The following is a 23,076-nucleotide window of genomic DNA, read 5'->3' as shown; positions in this document are numbered from 1 at the left end:
GAAGTGGTTATCCTCCCATAAAGATAATCTTACTATCAACCAAAGGAGATTTTACAGGTCTGTCTGTACACTTGTCACTGTGCTGTTCATTCCCAATTGTTCACAGATACAACAAATTACAGAAAACGTTTCATTTTAAATAAGTAGCCCTTTATTGACTGTTTTTAGCAGCTTTCAAATCTTTAAAACCTTTACAAATCTCTTTTAATCCTTGACTAACGCTATCTGGGATAGAAAATAAAAGACTTAAAGACTTTAAGATCTTGAGACATTGTTCTGCAATTAATGCCCTTTAAAGTGCAAATGCCCGTATTTTCCCTAGTTTTATTGAACCAAGATTGTTTCTTGAAGTCAGATATCGATTTTCTGAAGGAGTCTGGGACAAAATGTATATTACAGGGACAGTTCACCTTTCTTCCTTCTGTGGAAGCAACCTATGGAAGCTTGTTTCTGCCACAGAATAAAACAATTTAAAAGATAATTGCGACTTTTTATCTCACAATTGCAACTTTATACCATGCAATTGCGACTTTATATCTCGCAATTCTGACTTTATAACTCACAATTGCGACTTTATATCACGCAATTCTGAGTCAGAATTGTAAGATATAAACTCGTAATTGTGAGAGAAAAAAAGTCAGAATTGTGAAATAAAAAGTCGCAATTACCTTTATTTTTTATTCCGTGGCGGAAACTAGCTCCCATAGCAACCAATATATCATTTAAAGTTGTAATGTTTTGAATTGAACCATGTAACGTACAGACTCTAGACATAGACAACCAGCTAAAGAGCTTTTGTAGAAATCAAAACATAAATCAACCCAAACAAACATCATTCATGAAAACACCAGCTTACCGTTGTACAGTGACAATAATGCATCTCTTTCATGTGATAAATATTATGATAGGCTATATATCATGTAGTTCTTTAATTGGCAAGAACATGGTACAGCTCTGTAAGAAGCAACAGGACTCACCAGATGTGTCTCAAAATTGTGAGTGTTGTCAGTCTAATCTAATCTTCACGACACATTACTGTTACTGATTAGGGCTGCAACAAACGATTATTTTGATAATCGACTAATCTAACGATTATTAGAACGATTAATCGACTATTCATCGATTATTTCGCCGACTAATCAGTACTTTTGGAACGATTATTCAGCCTTTTCAATTAGCTAAAACACTGAGTTATACATATTCTAACTATAATATATATATATAAAAATCACTTCAGCTTTTGAAATGGTTGTTTTAATGAACTTTGAGCAACTAAACAGGTCATTCTATTTAAGTTTTCAGATTTCTGTCCAACTCAAATCACACACAAATGCTCTCTAAGCAACATTGGTTAAATATTCTGTTCACTTTAAATAGAAAAAAATAAACAAAAAAAATTATCAGCTGCATTACAGACACACTTAAACTGCAAACAATTATTATAAGAATTTTTTTTTTATTGATATGACAATTGAGCTGAGCTGACAGAGACATTCTCATTCACCTTTTAATTTACAGTATAAAAAAATAACTGACATGATATTCTTCATAACATCTCCTTTTGTAAGTCTTCATGAATATGTAACAAAATACAGGCAAGGGATAATACTATAATAACGTTACCTAATAGAGCTACAATAATAAAAACAGCCCTGACTCCTAAGCTCGATCAAGCTTTATTCTATGCAAAAATAAATCATCACATTACTGTAATTATATTATTATTGTTAATATTATTGCTATTAGTAGTATTGCATTCTCTAAAAAGAGATTTACTGCTAGTTATTTAGCTTCAGCTGGAGAACATTCACCTCTCACTGGCTCGTCTTGTGCCGGTGTGTTTCCTCTTTAAGTGCTTTAACATGCATGTTGTGCTCCCGTGAAAAGCAAGTTACGCCTTGCATGTATTGCATACGATAGTTTTGTGAAACTTTACACACCTTGCTAGTTCGGATTCGTTTGCACTCCGTCATAATTCGCGCTGTGTTTTCTTCTACCGCAATAGCATTTGTAACGGCTGCATTACACTCTAGCGCTACAGCGCCGTAGCGGTCAAATCGCGATATTGCAGGCCCTTACATTAGGTCACGTGGGATCAAACGACTACTCGACAACAAAGATATTTGTCGACAATTTTTTATTGTCGACGTTGTCGACAATGTCGACTAATCGTTTCAGCCCTATTACTGATGTTGTTGCCTATGAAGGCCATTTCAAATCAGTTTCAAGGTTGCGCTTAAGATGTTATTTATGTAGACCAGGCGTGCCCAAACCTGTTCCTGGAGATCTACTTGCAGAGTTCAGATCCAACCCTGGTCCAACAATAAGTGCTCCTAATTAGCTGGTTCAGTCATGTTTGATCTGAACTTTGCAGGACGGTAGATCTCCAGGAACAGGATTGGGAACCCCTGATGTAGACCGTTAATGTCAAAACTACTTTTGGAGGGCCTCCATCCTGCAAGTTTTGTTCCGACCTGCTCCAACACGCTTGCCCAGAAGTTCCTAGTAATCCTGGAGTACTTTATTAGCTGCTTATAGTGTGTTTAACTTCAACCTCAATTAAACAGCCAAGGTCTCTGCAGGACGGTGGCCCTCCAAGAGCAGGATTAAGCACTTCTTCACAAGGTTTCGAGACACATCCACCATGTTGCATCTTTTCAGGCAGTCGTAGGAATGCAGAAAGTATAAACATCTGTTTTTCAGAGGTCGACACCCCTGTCCCTCAGTAGAAAGCAGGTATGGTGTGCTCGATCACACAGCGTCTGCAGTGCTGTCGGACGAGTCGAAGCGCCTCAGGTGGCACATCACACTCTTGTACGTTTAGTAGCTGTAGCTCGGGGCATCCCGCCGCTAGCGCCATTAGCCCTCTCCCCGTCAAACTCTCACAGCCCCTCAGACTGAGTCTTCGAAGGCCTTCGCAACCGCGTGCTAATGCTTCTAGCCCAGCGTCCGACACCAGCGGGCAGCGACCGACATCGATAGAGCGCAATCGGGGGCAGTTGCGAGCTAAATGGCTCAAACCCTGGTCCGTTAGCCCCTCGCAGCCCCGCGCATTCAGGTAGCGTAGCCGCGGACAGTAGCGTGCTACATAACGCAATCCAACGTCTGTTATGCGCATACAATGTGCTACGCTCAGATAGCGCAGGCGTCCCTCGAGGCGAGCGACCTCACGCAAGCCGAAGTCTCCCACCAGATGGCAGTCGCTGAGGCTAAGCTCGCGTAAAGAGGAGCAGCGCAGTGCTAAGTGTCTCAGGGACTCGTCTGTTAGGCGGCTGCAGCGACGCAGGTAAAGGTGTGTGAGATGCGGACAGTGAAATGCGATGGTCCTTAAGCCTTCATCCTCCAGTGAGACACAGTCCGTCATGTCCAGGTGTCTCAGGCCGATCTGCTGTCCGTGAAGAGGAGTGAGCTGGAGACACGTCTCCTCGGTCAGGCTGATGCACGTCACTTTAGGGCAGCCTGAGGGAGGGAATGTTATCGTTATTATGGTTTATGAATAGAAAAGGAAAGTTCATCATGACAAACTTTAAAGGGTTAGTTCTCCCAAAAATGAAAATTCTGTCAGTAATCACTCTCCCTCATGGTGTTCCAACCCCGTAAGACTTTCGTTCACCTTCAACACAAATTAAGATATTTGACGTAGTGTAACAGCGCAGCGCTTCTGGGATGTAAGTCAGAACGGAGGCTCACTATTGGCCGACGCTGGTCATGTGTGTGATGTGTGTGATGCTGGCCAATAGTGAGCCTCCGTTCTGACGTACAACCCAGAAGCGCTGCGCTGTTACACTACGTGAACTCACTCAGAGAAACACAGAAGAAAATGAAGAGTTGAATAAAGTTGTTATTTTTGTTGTTGTTTTTGCGGACAAAAAGTATTCTCATCGCTTGACAAAGTGGACAAGTTTGGTATTTTACACTTAAAGCCCTGTTTACAGATCGTTTGTGACAAAATAGAACGGTTAAGATTAAAATTTGGACACATGCTGCTGTCCCGAGAATTTTTGGTTTCTTTCGCTTCCCGATCGCTTTCGCGATTTTTGTGTGAGCATATCAGTGAACAGTGATCCTATTGAAGAGCAAGAGCATTGAGCAACAGGGAAATAGTCAACGTGAAATTACTTTAAAATTCTGAAATTTAAAATCTCCATCAGGTTTTCAGATCGAGGTGAATGAATGAAATAGACTAGAGTGAGAATAAAGTCCAGAGAAAATAATAGGGAAATAAAATCCAGAAACCTCATATGGAACCAAAACCAGCTAGTATCTGTTTTTGCCCCTATTGCAGTTACACTACAGGTCTGCTTTTAAAGTAAATGTAACCAGAAGAAATTTGGGATACTTTTTGCAACAAAGGGTGCATTGCTTGTGGAAGGCATGCGGTGCCCTCTGCAAGATGAATAACTGTACAGTGTGGGTCTCGTACAATGAACTCAGCAGACGGACTCTTACACTTTGGTTGAGGTTAGCAGTCCATCTTTCAAACTGAGCAGACCTCACCTTCCCCCAGAGAAAGACTGAAAGACTGGCAGTGATTCCTAGATCCCATAATGTTTTTCCCAGCCTTCCCAGAAAAGCTTCACCACTATGAATTACTCCCTGAATAAATCCACAACCAAACATGCTATTCTGATGCATAATGTCGGCTAACCCATCACAAAAGCTCTTAAAAATAATCAAGACTTGTTGACCAGGTCTCACGCATAATGGATGTGCCACGCAAATTAATGTTTGCAGCTCACCTGCGGCGCTTAACGTTACATTTGCCTCAAGAAAGCTATTCAATGTCCATGAACTCATTAGTAAGCTAGAAAAAATAAAATAATAACAACTCTAGAAAAGAGCATTTGGATAAATATATGCATTGTAGTACATTTTCATTATATTTTTAGGGATGCACCGATATGAAAATTTTGGCCGATAACTTTTAATATTTGAAGGCTGATAACCGATATATTGGCCGATTAATCTAAATCCAGATTTTTATATAATTTTTGAAAGCCTGATTACAAAAACAAAAGTCACCATTAAAAGCCATGTCACAAACACACAATTATAATGATGTTCTCATTATAATTTAATGTAGCCGATATGACAGACTTGCACTGAACTGTATTTTCCTTCTTTGAAGTGATTCCAATCATATTTCAAGCAATTCAAAACCATCATGTTGAACAGTGCACATCTGAAGAGTCTCAGCTGAAGGAAATAATCCATTATTTATCGGCTTTAATATATCGGCCACATTTTCTTATTGGGCCGATAACGAATAATTGGAAATACATATACACATATATATATATATATATATATACATATATATATATAGGCTATATATATATATATCAACACTTTTTATAAAGTAATAAGAAATTGAAATACTGAAGATGGGGGTTTAATTGTTTGATCATAAAAAATTGTCACTGGTTCTAAAATCGCAATGTAATTTCTCATTTTCTCTTTGAAATTGGAGTAAATATTTCTTTTATTGCATGTTCTTGACAGGTTTCATGAGATTCACCCAATGGCATCAACAATTGCATTTTTAGCCAATTTTACCTGATACGTCTAAATGCTCCAGATTGGGACACTTGGACACCACATCAAACACTGCATCATTGGACACATTATAGCAGCCTGCGACCTGCAAACACCTCAGTTCGGGACAGCACCGGGCCATCACACGCAGCCCGCGGTCAGACAGCCTCCGACAGCCACTGGCCACCACCGTCTCCAGCGTCAGACACACGCTGGGAGTGTCCTGACACAGCCGATGGGTGAGCACCTTCAGGGCCCGGTCCGCGTTCAGCAACTCTCCGGTCAGACGGATGCAGCTCCAGAGCCGAGGGTCCCAGGACAGGTTATACCAGCGGCGACACACTCGAGCGCAGCGGCACAGGTGAGGAGTGGACAGGTAAGACAAGATGTGGAGTAAAACAGGATCAGGAAGGATGTCGATGAGGGCGGTGTGAGGGGCTTTCGAAGGCCGTGAGCGAGTGCCTGGAGGCGGGTGAACCATGGCCACGGTTTCCCCCGGGACGGTGGAGGACGTTTCATGGCCGTTTGGGACTGTTTGAGGCGAGACACGGGAAGGGTTTGGGTTCAGAATGAGGGCCGGACTGGGAGTGCTAAGCGTCCTCATGCTAAGGTCTGAATCTGAAACGGAAGAGAGAGACGTAGATTTACCCAGAAGAAAGAAAAAACAACACTTTACAATACTGTTCATTAGTTAACTACCTTAGTTAAAACGTGAACTAAGAATGAACAATACTTCTACAGCATTTATTAATCTTAGTTTATATAAATTTCAACATTTACTAATACAATATTAAAATCAAAGGTTGTATTTGTTAACATTAGTTAATGCACTGTGAACTAACATGAAGAAACAATGAACAGTTGTATTAACTAACATTAACAAAGATTAATAAATACTCTAATAAATGTATTGTTACTTAATGCAATACCTAATGTTAACTAATGTACCTTATTGTAAAGTGTTACCAAAACAACATTATGTCCCTTAATCTCAATTATTTCAACTAGACATCAATGAGATTAAATGGAGAGTCCAGACAACTTTAAGCAAAGCAGCTTCACTGTAATAAACAGGAAAATAACAGAATCAATGATGCAAAGCATCAAATATGAGACAAATACAATTCTGCCAGAATTCAAATTCAAATGTCATTCAGATCAATTCAATGTTGATTCAGTTCAAGTTCATCAATCATGAATTGAGTTCAATTAGCCATAAGCAGGTCTACAGAAGACAACAGTCTCGTTATTCAGCGTGAGTCGGTTCAATGTTGATTCAGTTCAGTTCAATAACAGTGAATTTAACATTAGAGTCAATTATGAAACAAAACTGATTCAGCAGCTCTAAAGAAAACAGTAGTCTCATTATTCTAGTTTTGTTCTCATTCAATAGAGTCAGAGCAGTCAAATCGATGATATTACTGAATAATATTAAGCGTCTTTTAAACGCCAACTAAAGCAAGCAAGAGCAAGACACCCAAACTCCATCAGGCCACAGAAACGAAGGAGAAACCAGGCTCAGTTGAACATGTGATTTACTGTAATAGGAAAAGCAAACCTGATTCCCATTTGGAGAGAATCTGATATCACATTAATCATCAAGAAGCACAAAAGACCTTAAATGTGGAAGCCATCAGTTGTTTTAAGAAACACATTTAGCACAAATGGTGTTAACTCAACCGACGCTCTCGGGCTCTTTGTTCTCAGAGCTGCAGAGATGTGTTTCTGATATATTGTTATTGGACGCTGATAAAAGTGTCAAGTTTATCTCAAATGCACTTGAAGTGCTTGCCATGGTTGAGACCCCATTAATGGTGAAGCTTTCATTCTTCGCAGATGGTTCACTGATTTAGATAAAGAAGTATGGGTGGTACGGTAGATCGTTTCATTGCTAGATCTCAGCAAAACAGTGGCTTGCCACCATAAGACTCCTTTCCTCTATTTTTGTTTTCTATTTGACACATGCTGGCTCATAACTGGCTAAAATGTTTGGTTAAGCTCAAAACTTTTACTATTTTAAAACACGGTTTGATTCCTAAGAAACACATAGAGTGAATGTGCTGCAATTGTTTTGTATGAAAGAGTCTGCAAGATTTAATATATCCCACAATGCAACCTTCCATTTCCAAAGCTATATCAACCACAACTTCTTAACTTGGATTGACAAGAATTCAGGTTGTTTTAGACCAAATGATACACTTTCAATTTACAAAATGATAGTTTTTACTTTCAAGTTGATCAAAATGATCATTGTTTGGCAAATTTTCACGAACAAAATCCAATCATTTCCATAGGGCTTCACATGATTGAGAATTAACGTTAGTGGCGAAAGATTTGCCCACGCAGACTTCGCAAGTTGTTTTATTCCACATGGTTTTGAAGAAAGCATTTATACATATAGAAATAGAAAATATATTACATCAGTTGTTAAACCTAAAAAATCATAAAGTAACAGTTAAGTCGCCACTGACTTTAATTCCAATTTTTCTCTATAGGTCAGTGTGGTGATGAACGGTTTTACTGTCTAGATTTTCGTTTAGGAAACTGGTTCATAAGCCAGTCATAAACTGAAAGATAATGAGGAGAAATATTAAGGGAAAAAACAGTTTATAATAAGCTCTTGTCTTCCCTTCCTCTCTATTTCATGTCCTTGTCAAGCCTCCTCCACAAAAATGAGCGCAAAGGATGAGGGAACGAGAGCAAAACATTTCCAAAGTCTGTTGGATTCATGGATTCCCATCCCTAAGCTCTCGATTAATAGCTCTTTGCTAAGCTTCGAAATGGTCCTGCTGAGGAAGTGAGGGTTTATGTGCAATGATGCTTTTCGTACAGGAAATTTTCTTTAGTAAGAACTTGGGCGGCTCAGATGCCTCTGACATGATGGATAAGCTTAGGCAGAATTTTCCTCTGCAAGACACTTTTTGCATGCAGGATTGCATTTAAAAACGCTTCATTAACAGTCTTCGGTGTATATTTTTCATTCCAGATGAAGCAAGGCAAGAATAATTTAATATACACTATGTGGCCACAGGTATGTGGACAACCCCTCCTAATTTACAGGTTTGGCTATTTCAGCTACAGCGATTACCAACAGGTGCATAAAATCAAGCAGAGAGCCACACAGTCTCCGTCCTTACACAAACATTTACCGAAATCAGTGACTATCAATGCAGGAAGCCACCAGCAAAATGGTTTACTTTACAAAATAGCAGCAACAGAAATATGATGAAAGAAACTAGTGTTCAAATATACCTCAAAGCAGCAGTTATTGGGGTTCAAGCATTTTAAGGCCTTTATGCACATTCATATAAAGGTATTATGTTTAAATTAGCAAGCATGTAACCAATTAGATCATTGATGGAAAAGACAATTTACAGCCAATACTAAGGAAATATAGTTTTAAAGCTTTTTAACTGTTATCAAGGTTGAGCCAAAAGCCTAGGACTAGTTCGTGAAAGTTGGTTTTTGGAATAATCTCCAATGTTTAGCGAACGGTTCGATTGACAGCGTTGGTCCTAGAGGCAAAGTTGCTCAGAATGAGGAGTTCTACCATGTGTTATGAATGTCTCACCAATGTGTGAAAAATCCTGTGATATACAGTCCGTTACACGTGAAAAACGCAAAGGCGCCCCCCAGTGACAGATTATTTATTTATTTGACATTTCTCACAGACCTCTAGGGCCGTGAGTCAAACAGGCCCAGCGAGTTTTGTTCCGATCGGCCTCCGTTAACCCCGTCTGACAGCCGCTCGAACTTCATTGGACAACGGCGGCCGTGTTTTTCGAGATACGAATGTCTTCGTAGATAATCATGGCACCTTGGACCAAGACACTGCATGCCAGTTTTCAAGTCAATCGGACTGACTGTTGCGTATAAAAATTATTTTTTTCATTTTATAGCGCCACCAAGTGGCCAGTCACCGCATCCTTTTTTACCCGACCACAGGCCGAGCCCATACACAGGTATACCAAGTTTGGTGAAATTATCTCATTCCATTCAAGAGGAATAGCTGTTTTTGTAAAAGTGTCCACGGCCATTTTGGCATCCTGCAATCGAAATCATTTTTGGATAATTATTGACATTCAGACTTCAGAGAATCTTTCTGCACTGGTTTGGTTCTGATCGGGTGCAAAACCTTGGACTAGTTCGCAAAAGTAGTTTTTCTTTTGAAAAAAAATCCACAATTCCTGAAAATGTATGAGCCATTGCATACTTTTGACCGCTGTAGCGCCACCATCAGGCCGATCGGGGCGAGCCTTGGTGACGTTGTAGACGGTGTGAGTACTAGCATCTCTCACAGTTTCAAGTCTCTACGACTTACGGTTCGGTCCTAATCGCTTTTGGGGAGAATGCTGATCCTTGGAAATTCTAACAATTACAGTAGGGACAACTAATAACCATTTTTTTCCCTTACATAAATGAAAACATATGAGTGTGTACACACACACACAGTGTGTAAGTTGATAATACATTACGGGTAAATGCATGACGGTCATTTTATTTTGTCCAGATTTATTAACTTATTTAAAATAAATGTCAAAAACGGCCATTTCATGTACAGTAATGGCTTTGGTTCAGCCAATCATATGCATCTGCTGTAATAAAATGTTATTTTAGTGCACGGGCTGGTCTTCAGATCAATCACAGTACGACTATAATTCGCTTGATATGCTTTTGCTCCAGACAGTGAGACATTGGCCGTCCACATGTCTATCATACCGTAATCATTCACTGCATGAATGGGACAGACAGACTCTTCCTCATGTGAGAATGAATGACACACAAAGCCCTCTGCTGTGTAGATTTGTGCGTTACTGTTTTTTACGTGTGTGTGTGTGTGTGTGTGTGTGTGTGTGTGTGTGTGTGTGTGTGTGTGTGTGTGTGTGTGTGTGTGTGTGTGTGTGTGTGTGTGTGTGTGTGTGTGTGTGTGTGTGTGTGTGTGTGTGTGTATTTGCAAGTTCAGTAAGTCAAGGAGATGTGTATTCCAGGCTTGACCTGAGATCAGTTTGACTCATGGTCAGGTCATGATGACAATCACAGACACACACACACACACACACACACACACACACACACACACACACACACACACACACACACACACACACACACACACACACTGCCTCTCAAGAGAGCAAAATGTCTTTGCATAACAGTAGACAGCATGAAACCCCATCCAGACCGCTCACAGACACACACACACACACACACACTCCACACCGTTACGGGAATGATCTAAGACAAATAAAAACAATTTGGGTTTATGTGACAGAATAAATCCATTATGCCTCAGGTTAATGTGTTCTTCTCTGCCAGTCCAACCATTGTTTTCTGTACTCAATCATGCTATACCCTATTCTCTATACTCGCAGCAAAGTTCTTTTTGTTGATCAAATTAATTTCAAAAGTCGGTGTCAATAGTGTGTAATTCAAGTAACTAAAAACAACATTTTCCATGATTCTATATTGGAGTGAATAACAATGAATTTATTTACTAAAAACAAAATTTTTCACTTTCAAATCCCAATGGTGGTGGTTAGACGTCATATATTATTATTACTTTTAATTGAACAATTTGTCATTTAAAAACAACAACATTCTACATTAGTATCAGGTGACTACAAGAAAAATACAAGAAAAAAGTACAAAAATAAAATAAGCTAAGATTACAAGGTTAGGGCTTTTCTTGTAAATCATGTTCTATTATATTAAATTAACTGCATTTTTTTCATTTCCCTCACTTTAATGGTATTTTTATTAGAAAGAAACTCATTGTGAAATACACAATTGTATCAAACATCATTGATTCCCACTGACCACAGAAGAGTCAGACAGTAATATTCACTACAGCGCCCCCTGTGGCAATACTGAGACTGCAGCACACACTGAACCTTAAAGTCCCCTGTAGTCAATAATTTTGTTTTTTTCCTTGTTGTACTAAAATGTGTTTATTATATAAATAATACTAAAATAACACTGGAACAGATTGTTGTATTAGTGAAGGCATGATAAGATTTTGCTTTTTTTCTTGATTTTATTAGTTAGATACCTTAAAGCCCCCTGTAGACAATCATTTTATCCCTTAAAATTCATCTTTGATCACCAAAATAACATAATTAAGCGTTTTTTCCTTAAAAAATTTACTTAATACCCTTAAAATATCTTGAATGTAACTCGACACCCTTGCCTCATTTAGTATGCGTGGTTCTATGAATATGCAAATGAGCCCCGCCTCCACTCACTCCCTCAGCTCAGAGATCCACTGGTTGACGATCACACGTTGATCTGATTGGTTACAAGGTAGTTTGTGACGTCAGAAACACCAGCGATTTCAAAGCGTGTTTTTGAGACTGTCTTTGGTTCACTGCAGTTTTAAGGAGGAAATACTCAGCAATGCTGTCGACTTATGAACTTACACATGCTTTGTCTTAAAGCAGATTAAAAACACCACATAGACACATAAACAACATTAAAAGCTTGATTTTCACCACAGGGGGGCTTTTGAAAATCCCTAATCTAGTGCCAGTTTTAACACACTATTATGATGGAAATCATTGTCTCATCTATTAGTTCATATTAACGTTTCTTTTGGAAAGTCTAAATGGTGACTTTAGTATTTGGCACAACGATACTGATGATTATTATTCCAGTCTGTGACAAACGTGGTATTTGTGGAACGGCTCCCACTTTTGCTCTATAAATACACTGTTTGCATAACATCCATATATTAAAACATGGCCTGTTTTGATTGTAAATTGCTGGCTGTCCAACTGCGCTAAATATCCACTGCAGGACAAGTTGACAGACCAAGTAAACACATTTTACAGAAGAGGTTTCTGAATTACTTCTCCTGTGACCTTCAGTACAGGCTTTCAGACTCACAGATTCAATCAGCTTCAGGCTTAAAGAGGAAAACACCATGAAAGATTAAGGATTCAAGAGCGGCACCAAGGGAATTCGCTAGATCCCCTGCTCTGCGCTAAAGCTAGCCTAGCCTCCGCAACAAACCCTCAGATAGTGGGTGGTCTGTTCATATTGTGTTTCCCCGAGGACACGTAGCGTGCGATACACTCAGCATCTATGGATTTGGTGCGCGCAGCTGGAATGAGTCCCGGGAGGTTTTTGTTCCCGGGTCATTACCAAACTACCCATCAAATATCACTAAAGCTCAAGGGACTGGGATGCATTTGCAGAAAATTGCCTTTCATACTTAAGATTCCTGTGCAAAAACACATGAAGATGACCATTGATCCCTGAGGCGCTTGTGTTTATTCAAGCTCTCTGTAAATAATGGAGCAGACTTTGGCTAATATCCAGTGTTTATGGATGTATCTTTTGTTTAGGCAACATATCGACCCCCAGCATATTCGGCCTGACCGTGACCGTCGATCCTGAATGAAGAAGCGTAAGATTTAATACACAACGCTTTCATGCCACGGGTCATTTTTGCAATTCAACCCACGTCTGTCACGGAAGAGCTTTACATCATGATTCCTCCTATAAATGATTGAATGTTTTGTTTACTTGACATTTTGATCTTTAAAGTTGGCTATTGACTTTTAGTTTCAGAGGGTATACTTCTTAAAGTCCCCCTGTGGTGAAAGACAAGCTTTTAATGTTGTTTATGGTGTTTTTAATCTGCTTTAAGACACACCATGTGTAAATTCATAAGTCGACAGCATTGCTGAGTATTTCCTCCTTAAAACTGCAGTGAACCAAAGACAGTCTCAAAAACACGCTTTGAAATCGCTGGTGTTTCTGACGTCACAAACTACCTTGTAACCAATCAGATCAACGTGTGATCGTCAACCAATGGATCTCTGAGCTGAGTGAGTGAGTGGAGGCGGGGCTCATTTGCATATTCATAGAACCGCGCATTCTAAATGAGGCAAGGGTGTCGAGTTACAGTCAAGATATTTTAAGGCATGAAGAAAACATTTTTCAAGGGAAAAAAACTTTTAAATATGACATTTTGGTGATCAAAGAGGAGTTTTAAGGGATAATTATTGTCTACAGGGGGGCTTTAAGGTATCTAACTAATAAAATATCTATCTTATCATGCCTTCACTAATACAACCATCTGTTCCAGTGTTATTTTAGTATTATTTATATACCGGTAATATGATATTTTGAATCAGTGTTATTTTAGTATCACTGAGAATATAGTTTTAATAAATCGATTATGAATCATTTTGAAAAAATTATTTTGTATTTTGTCATTTTAAATAGTTTTTATTTGTCTACATAGTTATTTATTTATTTTTTTCAGTTTTTGTTATTTTATTACATCGCTAAACTAAATTAAAATAAGAAATGTTGCATTGGCAACTAGCTGAAATAAAATAGGTTTAAGTTTTTTGTTTTTGTTTTTGCTTAGTTTAGTTTATTTCAAGTAACAAATATGTATTTTTAGTTAATTATAATAACCCTTTATTAGTGAATTAGCTTTATATTATATCAACTAGATTTAGATTTTCAGTTTTCACTTAAATTTAACTTAGTTTTAGTCATTTTTGTTGTTTTATTGTCATTTTTATATTTTTAATTAGCTTTCATTTATTTTTAATTGCAGCAATTTTAGTACTTCAACTTATTTTATTTCAGTTAAAATAATTTAAAAATTTAAGTTAAGGTTTTTCCATCTAAAATTTAACAATTGCTTAACTTATTTTACTGAGTTAAAGCAATATAAAATAACTTATTGATCATGTACTTTTTACAGTGAAACTACAACAATTTAAATTATCTTATTTTATAAATTACCCCAATTTACTTTATATCTAAATTGAAAACAGTAATAAACAGAGCGTTTAACTAAATATTTTGCTATAAAAAATGAAATGCGGCTCAGAAACTTCATTCAGTGAATATTTTTTTAATTGGTTCATTTAAATGAACCATCCAAGTAAACTGATTTGCTAGAATGAATCATTCAAATGAATGCTTCAGATGAGTGAAATGATGATTAATGAGATAAAACAGTAATAAACACAGCAAAACTATAAAATTCTATAAAAATAAGATATAAATAAGACCTAAAATGCAGTGCAGGGACCTTTAAATGTAGGTGAATCATTTTTGTATTGGTTCACTTGCATGAATCATCTAAAAGAACTGATTCACTAGAATCAATCTGTCTGTTCAGAAACTAAAACTTGTAAAGCTTAAGTAGGTGCACTAGCTCAACAGTTCTGCAATGTTTCTCACATTTCTTAATGAATACGAAGCTTCTGAATGCAAGACCCTCTGCGAGCTGTTGATTGCCAGTAGCAGTTAATAAGCTATCTACATGTGTCACTGATCAAGGGAATGTTCTTTATATAGCAAGAGTTAATTAACTTCCATTCCTCAAATGAATTTCAATTGAATTGTGGTTGCCCTTACATTCTTTTGCCTGTTTGATCCAAGGCCTAGAAACTAAGATCACATTCACTTTAAAAATCGCCATCAAAGCTGAACTAGTAAAACAAATACACACTCGCTAGACAAAACACAGAGGAACAGCCAAAATATATTTCAGGCTTGGGAAAAGCGTCATATATTTAGCTAGTGATTCGCACAGTCAAAACATTACGGGAAGTGAGTTGGTACAATGCTGTCCGACTATAAACTGTGTTCATCTGTAGGCGAGTTTTCGGAAGCACGTGTGATGTTTCAGTTTTGGCGAATTTCTCCACTTTCTCCAATCTGTTTTTGAATGTATAATTAGAGTCGTATCTCTTCCAGCTGCCTGACCTCGACGAGAACTGCCAAAGTCTGCATATGGTGGAGGAATCCACAGGCTGGAGATATCAGAGAAACAGGTTAACCATCTGCTCTTCGACTTGGACAAAGCATATGAAAGCAAAGCATGTGCATTTCAAGTGGGAAACCACAGCGAGATGATATTTCCCAGTGATGGACAAACCAGAACTAATCAAAATGTTCAAAAGAAATGATCAGTCGTTAGCTAATCACTGGATGCTAGTCAATGCTTTGACCAAAATGAGATCATGAACATCTGTGCTATTGCGTGTTCTTGAATAGAACATCCACTGAACAGCAATGGGATAAAGACTGGGATAAAGTCCCTGAAACGCCCCATAGTCTTGAGTTTCTTCCGGGAACGAACGCGTCACATTATTCCTCATTATAATAATTAATGCGCATAATAAAGGGGCGGGGCCTGGTTGAGTTAGTTAGTAGTGTGTTAAACTGGCGGTTATGGTAAGGGGCGGGACATTTCCCAAACACACTCGAAGCACTCGACCAATCACAACACACTGCTCCAGCCGACCAATCAGAGCACAGTGTGCTTTTCAGAGGGAGGGGCTTCATAGAGACAGGAAGTAAACGGGTGTGTTTCCCCTACAGAGACGTCACTCGCTGCTTAACTACCAAAGTACAATTCATCGTTGAAGAAATCAACTAGTCTAGCTAGTCATGACTGTTTCCATATTGGTCGTTCAACCACGTTGGTTAATGATGTCACGCACATAGTGGAGTAATAACTCCACTAATAATCTATCTTTTTGTGAGTGAATTAATGCTAGACATGGCAGTTATTTTGCTTTATTTCCAGATTCAATCATAGTCTCGTTCTTACACTAGAGCTCGTTCGCACATGCGCACTCTTCAAAAACGATGCTTTAAATCTCTTGACAAACTAAAAGACGTAAATATCATTTGTATGTATTCTAAATAAAAGATACAGATTGTACTGAATGCCAGCTTGCTTATTTTGCTCAAGATAATGATTTATTGAGTCCACATGTTAGGCAAACTAGAAACTGCTTCTAACCGCAGGAGATCTGTCGTTACGAACACACAACTTTGCAAATCTGTTTGCGAATGTTTTATGGAACTAGGGTTTTGGAAAACACAGACTAGTTAAACTATGCTGATAACGACGAAACTTGAGGCCATAGTTGGCTAACGATGCTTTCGGGAAACACAGTCCAGAGCGTTACTGACAGACTGGGAAGAGAGGAGCTGCAATGGAGAATATGAGGAGAATAATCAACATTCAAGCAGGAAAACCTGTTCTAATAGAGCCTGAAAACAACATCAAGACTTTGTGAAAGGGCATAATGTGGCATATTTCAGACAAATCAATTAGTTGTTCTTAAGAAAATATTTGAGAACATCTCAAAAACTGTTGGTCCGACTGTTTAGTAAAACAATTGCATACTTTTCCTATCATTCATGTGAGTATCTCAAACATTGCGGGCAGATTAGGGTGAGGTTTAATGCCTAAGATTAGAGTTTATAACAAACCCGTAACCTTAAATACGAGCAATAATAATATTGATTCTGCCTCTGCAAACACCACTAAATATACTTTCTGTGAAACTTGCTGCACATGCTGTGAGGAAACACAGGGAGGGCAGAAGTGAATGATAGAGCAGGGAATAGAACAAGTCAGAGGTAATTATTAGGAAATGCAGATGATGAAGTTGAAAGAGTGGGGGAGGATAAATTTGGCACTACAAAACTAATTTTCCCAAGGTCCAGGCAGCAGTAAAAAATCTGTTAAGTTGTTCTTCAGGGAGTCTGGTGATGAGTTAAACCTTTCGGGCCAAGATGACTCAAGTGTGTGAAGTGCAGTCGGTCTTATTCCTGCCAGTAGCTTTAATGCAGCAATGCTTGGCTTCATCAAGTGCCCGTTTGATGAGATCCTTTCCATCCCATCTTTCCACATGTGCAGTGCTGCCAAATGAACACTGTTGGTAGAATGTGAGAAACACTATTCTTTCCTCAATTGACATTGGCAATGTCACGCCACTTATTCAGAATGAGGGAAGTAAACTGTCTGGGACAGAAATGGTTGGTGTAGCCGTGATTGAAAATCTTGGTAACACTTTATTTTAAGGTGACGTATTACACCCTACTATAGTAATAACAGTAAATTATGCATAATTACAAGTAACTAACCCTAAACCCTAACCGTAACCATAACTCTACATGTAGTTAATAAAGGAGTAGTTCACTTAAAAATGTCTTTCTTCTACTGAACACATATATTTTGCAGAATGAAGAACCAAACAGTTGATGTAGTAACCCATTGATTTCCTACTATGGAAGTCAAAGGGGTCCATCAACTGTCTGTCGATCATTCTTCAAAATATCTTCTTTTGTGTTCAACAGAAGAAACTCATACAGGTTTGGAACAACATGAGGTTGAGTAAGTAATGACAACATTTTCATTTGTGGGTGAATAATGTTGCCTATGCAGTTTCTTGGATATTCTGGTCTTTTTATATTGCTCGTGTACCTCCTTCAGTGTAAGTCTTTGGGATTTTCTGCCTACTATATGGTATCCCTGCATTGCAAAATTTGTAAGTCTGATCGCTTAGAGAAGAAATAGCACATTTCCTATCACCAAGCTGCGTCATTTGAAGGCTTAAACCCCTGACTATAGAGACAGAGCACATTTAGGCCACACAGTCTCCATTGACTTTGTATTGTAAGAAGCTTCCTCCTTGTCATTTCTGACTTATAACAAAAACCAAAACAATGTCTTAAAGCTGCTATGTGACAAGGTCTAAAGCAAACAAGCTATAAAACTCAGAAATAGGTTTTTATTAGCTGTCGACCCCAAAAAACGAGCGTTTAAGGACACAAAAGTGGATACAGGAGGCAATTGAGACAGAGCGCAACGTGTCTCATTACTCTGAGAACTAACGTACGGCCACTGGAGGGGAACGTAAGCGGCGTCAGGGATTGCTTAGCTTGCGGAAATATAATATATAAAACTGACATTTGGATATTTGACTTACCAGTGACAAAATGTTTACTCTACACGTAGTGTATTTTTAGTGCATACTGAGTGTCAGGATCCCCACAATTTATCCATTCGTTCCAGCTGATGCTTCACGTCTTATTGCCTGTATCCACTTTTGTCTCCTTAAACGCTCGTTTTTTTGTGGTCGACAGCTCATAAAACTTATTTCTGGGTTTTTTAGCTTGTTTGTTGTACCCCTTTGCTGTTTCTATTTGTTATAAGTCAGAAATGACTTCACGCCATACAAAGTCAATGAAGACGGATGGATTGTTCCCCCCCCCCCCCCCCCGGTGGGCATGGTCTTCAAATTATGACGCATGTCGCTCTGTCTCTATTGAAGATTCAGACAAGAACATGGAAAAGCATTTTCCCACCACCCTGAAGCACAACATAGTCAACTTCTCCCTTCACATCCCCATCGGAGAAGACTCTTGGGGAAATGGGTCTTTACTGAGCATGTGCGACCCGGGCTTGTCCTCCTGGAAAGTTCAGCAAGAAAAACAAAAATACCCGAAGGACTTCCTCCAAGGCTTACAAAATCTGCTGCAAGGACATCCGATCCGTCCCCTTCTGCTCTCCACAGCTCATAGATCTCAACGTGCTGCAGAGATATAAGGGCAAAAGCTACAGTACAGGCGAACTATCGTGTTTCACTTCCCTCCCAAACCGTATTTCACCAGTCAAGAGACCCGTTCCCACAGATCTGCTCTGTTTTACACCTAATCATTGGCTTAACACCTCAAACACCATCCGATTTCCATCATGGCCCTGCAGTATCGTTTAGCACCTTGAAATACAGGCAATCAAAAGTTCCTTTGGACTCGTGAGCAGCGTGCCTGGAATATCAAAGATTGAAACTTAATGATATCTACCCCGACATGTGCACAGCAGACACGCTCGAACTCTCGCAGATCACACAAATCATAATGTGTTTGCGAGATGTTCTGGGAAGGCCCCCTGCACTATATAGTTATGACAAGAAGCAAATTGTGGTGACTGCTGTAATGTGGTCATGGACATCTGGAGAGCTGACTGACTAAACCCGATCTGGAAACAGAGCCATTCATGAGGTAATGTTATACTGTCCAGATTCAGTCCGTAGATTCAATGCTCCAACATTCCTTGAACTATTATCCCCAAGCACATCGTAAAAGTTTGTTGTTTAGGAACCTCGCGGTTAAAGCTGCGTCCCTCTATGGAGAGGTGTTGGATCATACGTTGGGAGCTGTGAGGTTTCATCAAAACCCAGCTCCGGCTCGTGTAATGGTTCAGTCAGAGGGTAAGGACCTGCATATTTTCACAGTTGTGTTTTTAATGATTGAGAGGTTTATACCAACAGGGTGTCTCCTTTGAGGAAAGACCCAAACACAACAGGACTAGGCGAAACTCTGATCCTTGACTGAACCAAAAGAGCCAAAACCACAGTTTTGACTGAATGAAGCCTTTACCTTGCCCAGAGCATTTATAATACAAATATGTCAAATTTGACAGCTGATGGTAAAATTGTTTGGAGACTAGTAGAGGAATAGTTCACCCAAAAATATATTTTTTTGTCTATACAATGGAAGTCAATGGGTTCAAATGTTATTTGGACCCCAATGTTTCTCAAATATCTTCGTTTGTGTTCTGCAGAAGAAAGTCCTTTAGGTTTTCAATGACATGAGGATGAGAATCCCTTTAGGTTCTGTGTCCACCAAAGCGTTTTTTCATGTGCCTGGCGTATTTTTCCAATTGTTTTCAATGGAAGTGATGAGTGCCCTGCTCAGAGTTGAAGAATGTTCAACTTTGGGTAAAACGCAACGCTCATCACTGTCACTTTTTACCTAGCCGTCCAATCACAGTGGAGGAGGGGCGGGACTAATACCACACCGACCAACCGTCACGTTCTGCTTGTACAACGTCAACAGATGAAAACAACAAGCTAGCATAATAACGGAACAAGAGCCAGAGCAAATACTTAACATTGTATCGACATTTTTATATAAAAACAACACAAACTATCTGTGAAATGAAATACTAGTAACACTTCCGCGGATATTCTGTATCATATCAAGCAAAACGCTATCAAGCGCCCACAGCTAGGTGTTTTCAGCAGAGCGACTAGCATTCTCAGCTGGCTAAAAACGCTTTGCTGGCCTTAAGTTGGATATTGTTTGGTACAATAAAGCAGAGGTTTATCCAACCCAGGTTCATTGGAAAAACGTGTCTGTGGTGACATTTCTGCAAATTGACATTGCGTTGAGTGTCCAGAGAGTGGCACTAAAAGTGTGTTCAGGTTGATCCGAAACTGGCGACGTTTTATTACATTGGTTGTTGTACGTATCGCAGCAGTTCTGAATTGAAATGCCTCTATCGCATTACAAAATAGCGTACCACCTTAGCTAAACCCAAGAGCAAACATGACATAAAAACACATTTGATGAAGCAACCATGCTATTTTATCTGCTTCCACATGTCTTTGAGTTCATTTATCGAGACTTGTGTTTCACAGCGCTTCACAACACAAGTGCAATGCTTTATCAGGTGAGCGACAGAGCAAGTTTACTACATCAGAAAAACCAAACATTTAATAATCTGCCTCTGTAATCATAATTTTGTGTGAAAAGGAATAAAGATTTTCGCTGTTTACTGCCTCTAGTGTTCAGTTCAGCTGGAAACTTTAGTGATTTGTATGTACTGGTAAGTTTTTTGAGTTTTGTAAATCATCGTTTATCATGTATCATTATCATTCTGTGTGGTGTTTAAAAATGCTCGATTGTGCAATACTATGTTAGGTTTACCCTCTGCACACGCCTTGGGAAATGTGAATGGTGAGATAATTTACTAAATAAAATGTCATTGCGTGATAACTTTGATGTATTGTTCTGTCTGTATCATCTCAGTGAGCTTTTATCAGGGTTTACACATACGCTGTAAGGTGAATTTAGCATTTTCCGACGTTTCAGTGTGGATGAGAAACTTTTGGAAAACGCTAGTGTGGACGGAGAGCGTTTTTAAACGAAAACTCAGTTTTCAACTCTGTCCGGATTAATGTAGACGTAGCCTTGGTCATGGGTCTGGGTGGAGTAATTGAATCGCCAACACCTGCAGCCCATAAGAAGCAAATGAAGTGGTGCTTAACTGTGGTTTGGTGAGCTAATATTTCTTTAGTAGATGTTTTGCCAGTAACAGATTTTGGAGGACTTTAAAAAGAATGAAATGGAATATTTCTTTCCATCAGCTGCCTTCCATGTGCTCAGGACAGTCACCAGTGAACGGTTTAGGACTGTGCTGTTTCTGTAGTAACGTCAGCTATAGTCAAGCATTGCTATGAAGTCATTTTCCTGCAGAGTAATTTGTCACATTGCATTCATTGCTCATTCATCCATGCACATGAACACATTTAATCTGACATACATACTGCTCAACATCTTTCACCGTCTTACGTAAACATGACTGAAACCTCAGTATCTGTTTTCCATCAACTTCAGTGAAGATGATTGTAGAATCTGAATTATGATGTTGAGTTTGTATGGAGGTAGATTTGTGTCTTTATTATTCAATCAAAAAAAAGGTTGCTTCAATCAAAAAATATATTTTCAATCAAAAAAAACCGTTTCAATCAAAGAAAAAAAGTGTTTGAATGCAAAAATATATTTGAGACTCAAAAAAATGCATTTGAACACTATTTTTTTTTGCTTGAAAATGTTTTTTTTGATAGAAGTGAAGGTTTTTTTGTTTGAAGCAACTTTTTTGATTGAAGTATTGTTGTTTTGTGTTTGGGCCATATTATGGGTAGGACATTTGTGTCTTTATAATTCAATCAAAAAAAGAAGTTGCTTCAAACAAACAAAACATATTTTCAATAAAAAAATCACTTCAATCAAAAAATAAACCTTTTCAATCATAGAAAAAATGTTTTTGAATGCAAAAAAATATTTGAGATTCAAAAAATTGCACTTGAACACTTTTTTTTTGATTGAAAATGTTTTCTTTGATTGAAGTAATCTTTTTTGTGTTTGGACCATGTTATGGGTAGGACATTTGTGTCTTAATTATTCAATCCCAAAAAAGTTGCTTCAATCAAAAAAAAAACATTTTCAATCAAAAAAAAATAATTTCAATCAAAGAAAAAACTGTTTAAATGCAAAAAAAAAAAAATCATTTGAAGTGTTTTTTTTTTATTGAACTTTCTTTTTTTTTGAATGAAGTGAAAAAAGTTTTGAAGTCGTTTTTTTTTTAAATCATTTTGACACAAACGTACCGCAGTGGGGGCGGGTGCTTCCCCATTGGTCAGACATGCTTGAGTGACAAGTGTCTACACCAACGACGTCTTTCTGACAAGCAAGTCATGGTCGCCACTCGCCAGCGAGCCAGGAAGCAGTGGTGGAGTTGTTGGTAAGTAGATAAAACCGTATTAAAATGATTGGTGTCACGTTATTAGCCTACTCTGTTTGATATTTCGATTAAACATACAGCTTGCTAACTTAGCTCACGTTGACTAATTTGTGTGATGGTGTTAGATATCTGACGCCTCATATTGTCAGGCAGGCTAGCAGGGTGCGCTAACGGCTAATTGAATTGTTTATTTCACTTAAGTAACGTTACAGAGGCTTGCTATGTGCTAGTGCTATATTGTGTTATAATACGTAACGTCATTAGTGGTCAAACAACAGTCCACAGGCCAACTGTTGCCCACAGCGCTGCCTGTTTAGCAGCAACAGGTCATGCAGAGCCTGAGTCTATCTTCTCACACAGCCCACAGGATTACAGCTATTTGACCGTCCCGCTCTCTCTCT

At 38.7% G+C, this 23,076-nt stretch overlaps 1 protein-coding gene across 1 annotated transcript in view; it reads right to left on the bottom strand.

Moving 5' to 3' along the window:
• Nucleotides 1-1,242: 1,242 nt before the first annotated feature.
• The window catches only part of LOC308683167 (F-box/LRR-repeat protein 7), a 50,859-nt gene continuing 29,025 nt past the window's right edge, over nucleotides 1,243-23,076 (bottom strand). The window contains exons 3-4 of the mRNA XM_081353481.1: nucleotides 5,557-6,153; nucleotides 1,243-3,459 (exon numbers count right to left, since the gene is read on the bottom strand). Coding sequence (XP_081209607.1) covers nucleotides 2,723-3,459; nucleotides 5,557-6,153 — 1,334 coding nt within the window. The 3' untranslated portion in view covers nucleotides 1,243-2,722. The remainder of the gene's footprint in view (nucleotides 3,460-5,556; nucleotides 6,154-23,076) is intronic.

The sequence above is a fragment of the Scardinius erythrophthalmus genome, assembly GCF_964197995.2.
Source record: "Scardinius erythrophthalmus genome assembly, chromosome: 22".
NCBI lineage: Eukaryota > Metazoa > Chordata > Actinopteri > Cypriniformes > Leuciscidae > Scardinius > Scardinius erythrophthalmus.
Note: the sequence above shows the minus strand (reverse complement) of the source record. Positions and strands in the feature narration are given on the sequence as shown.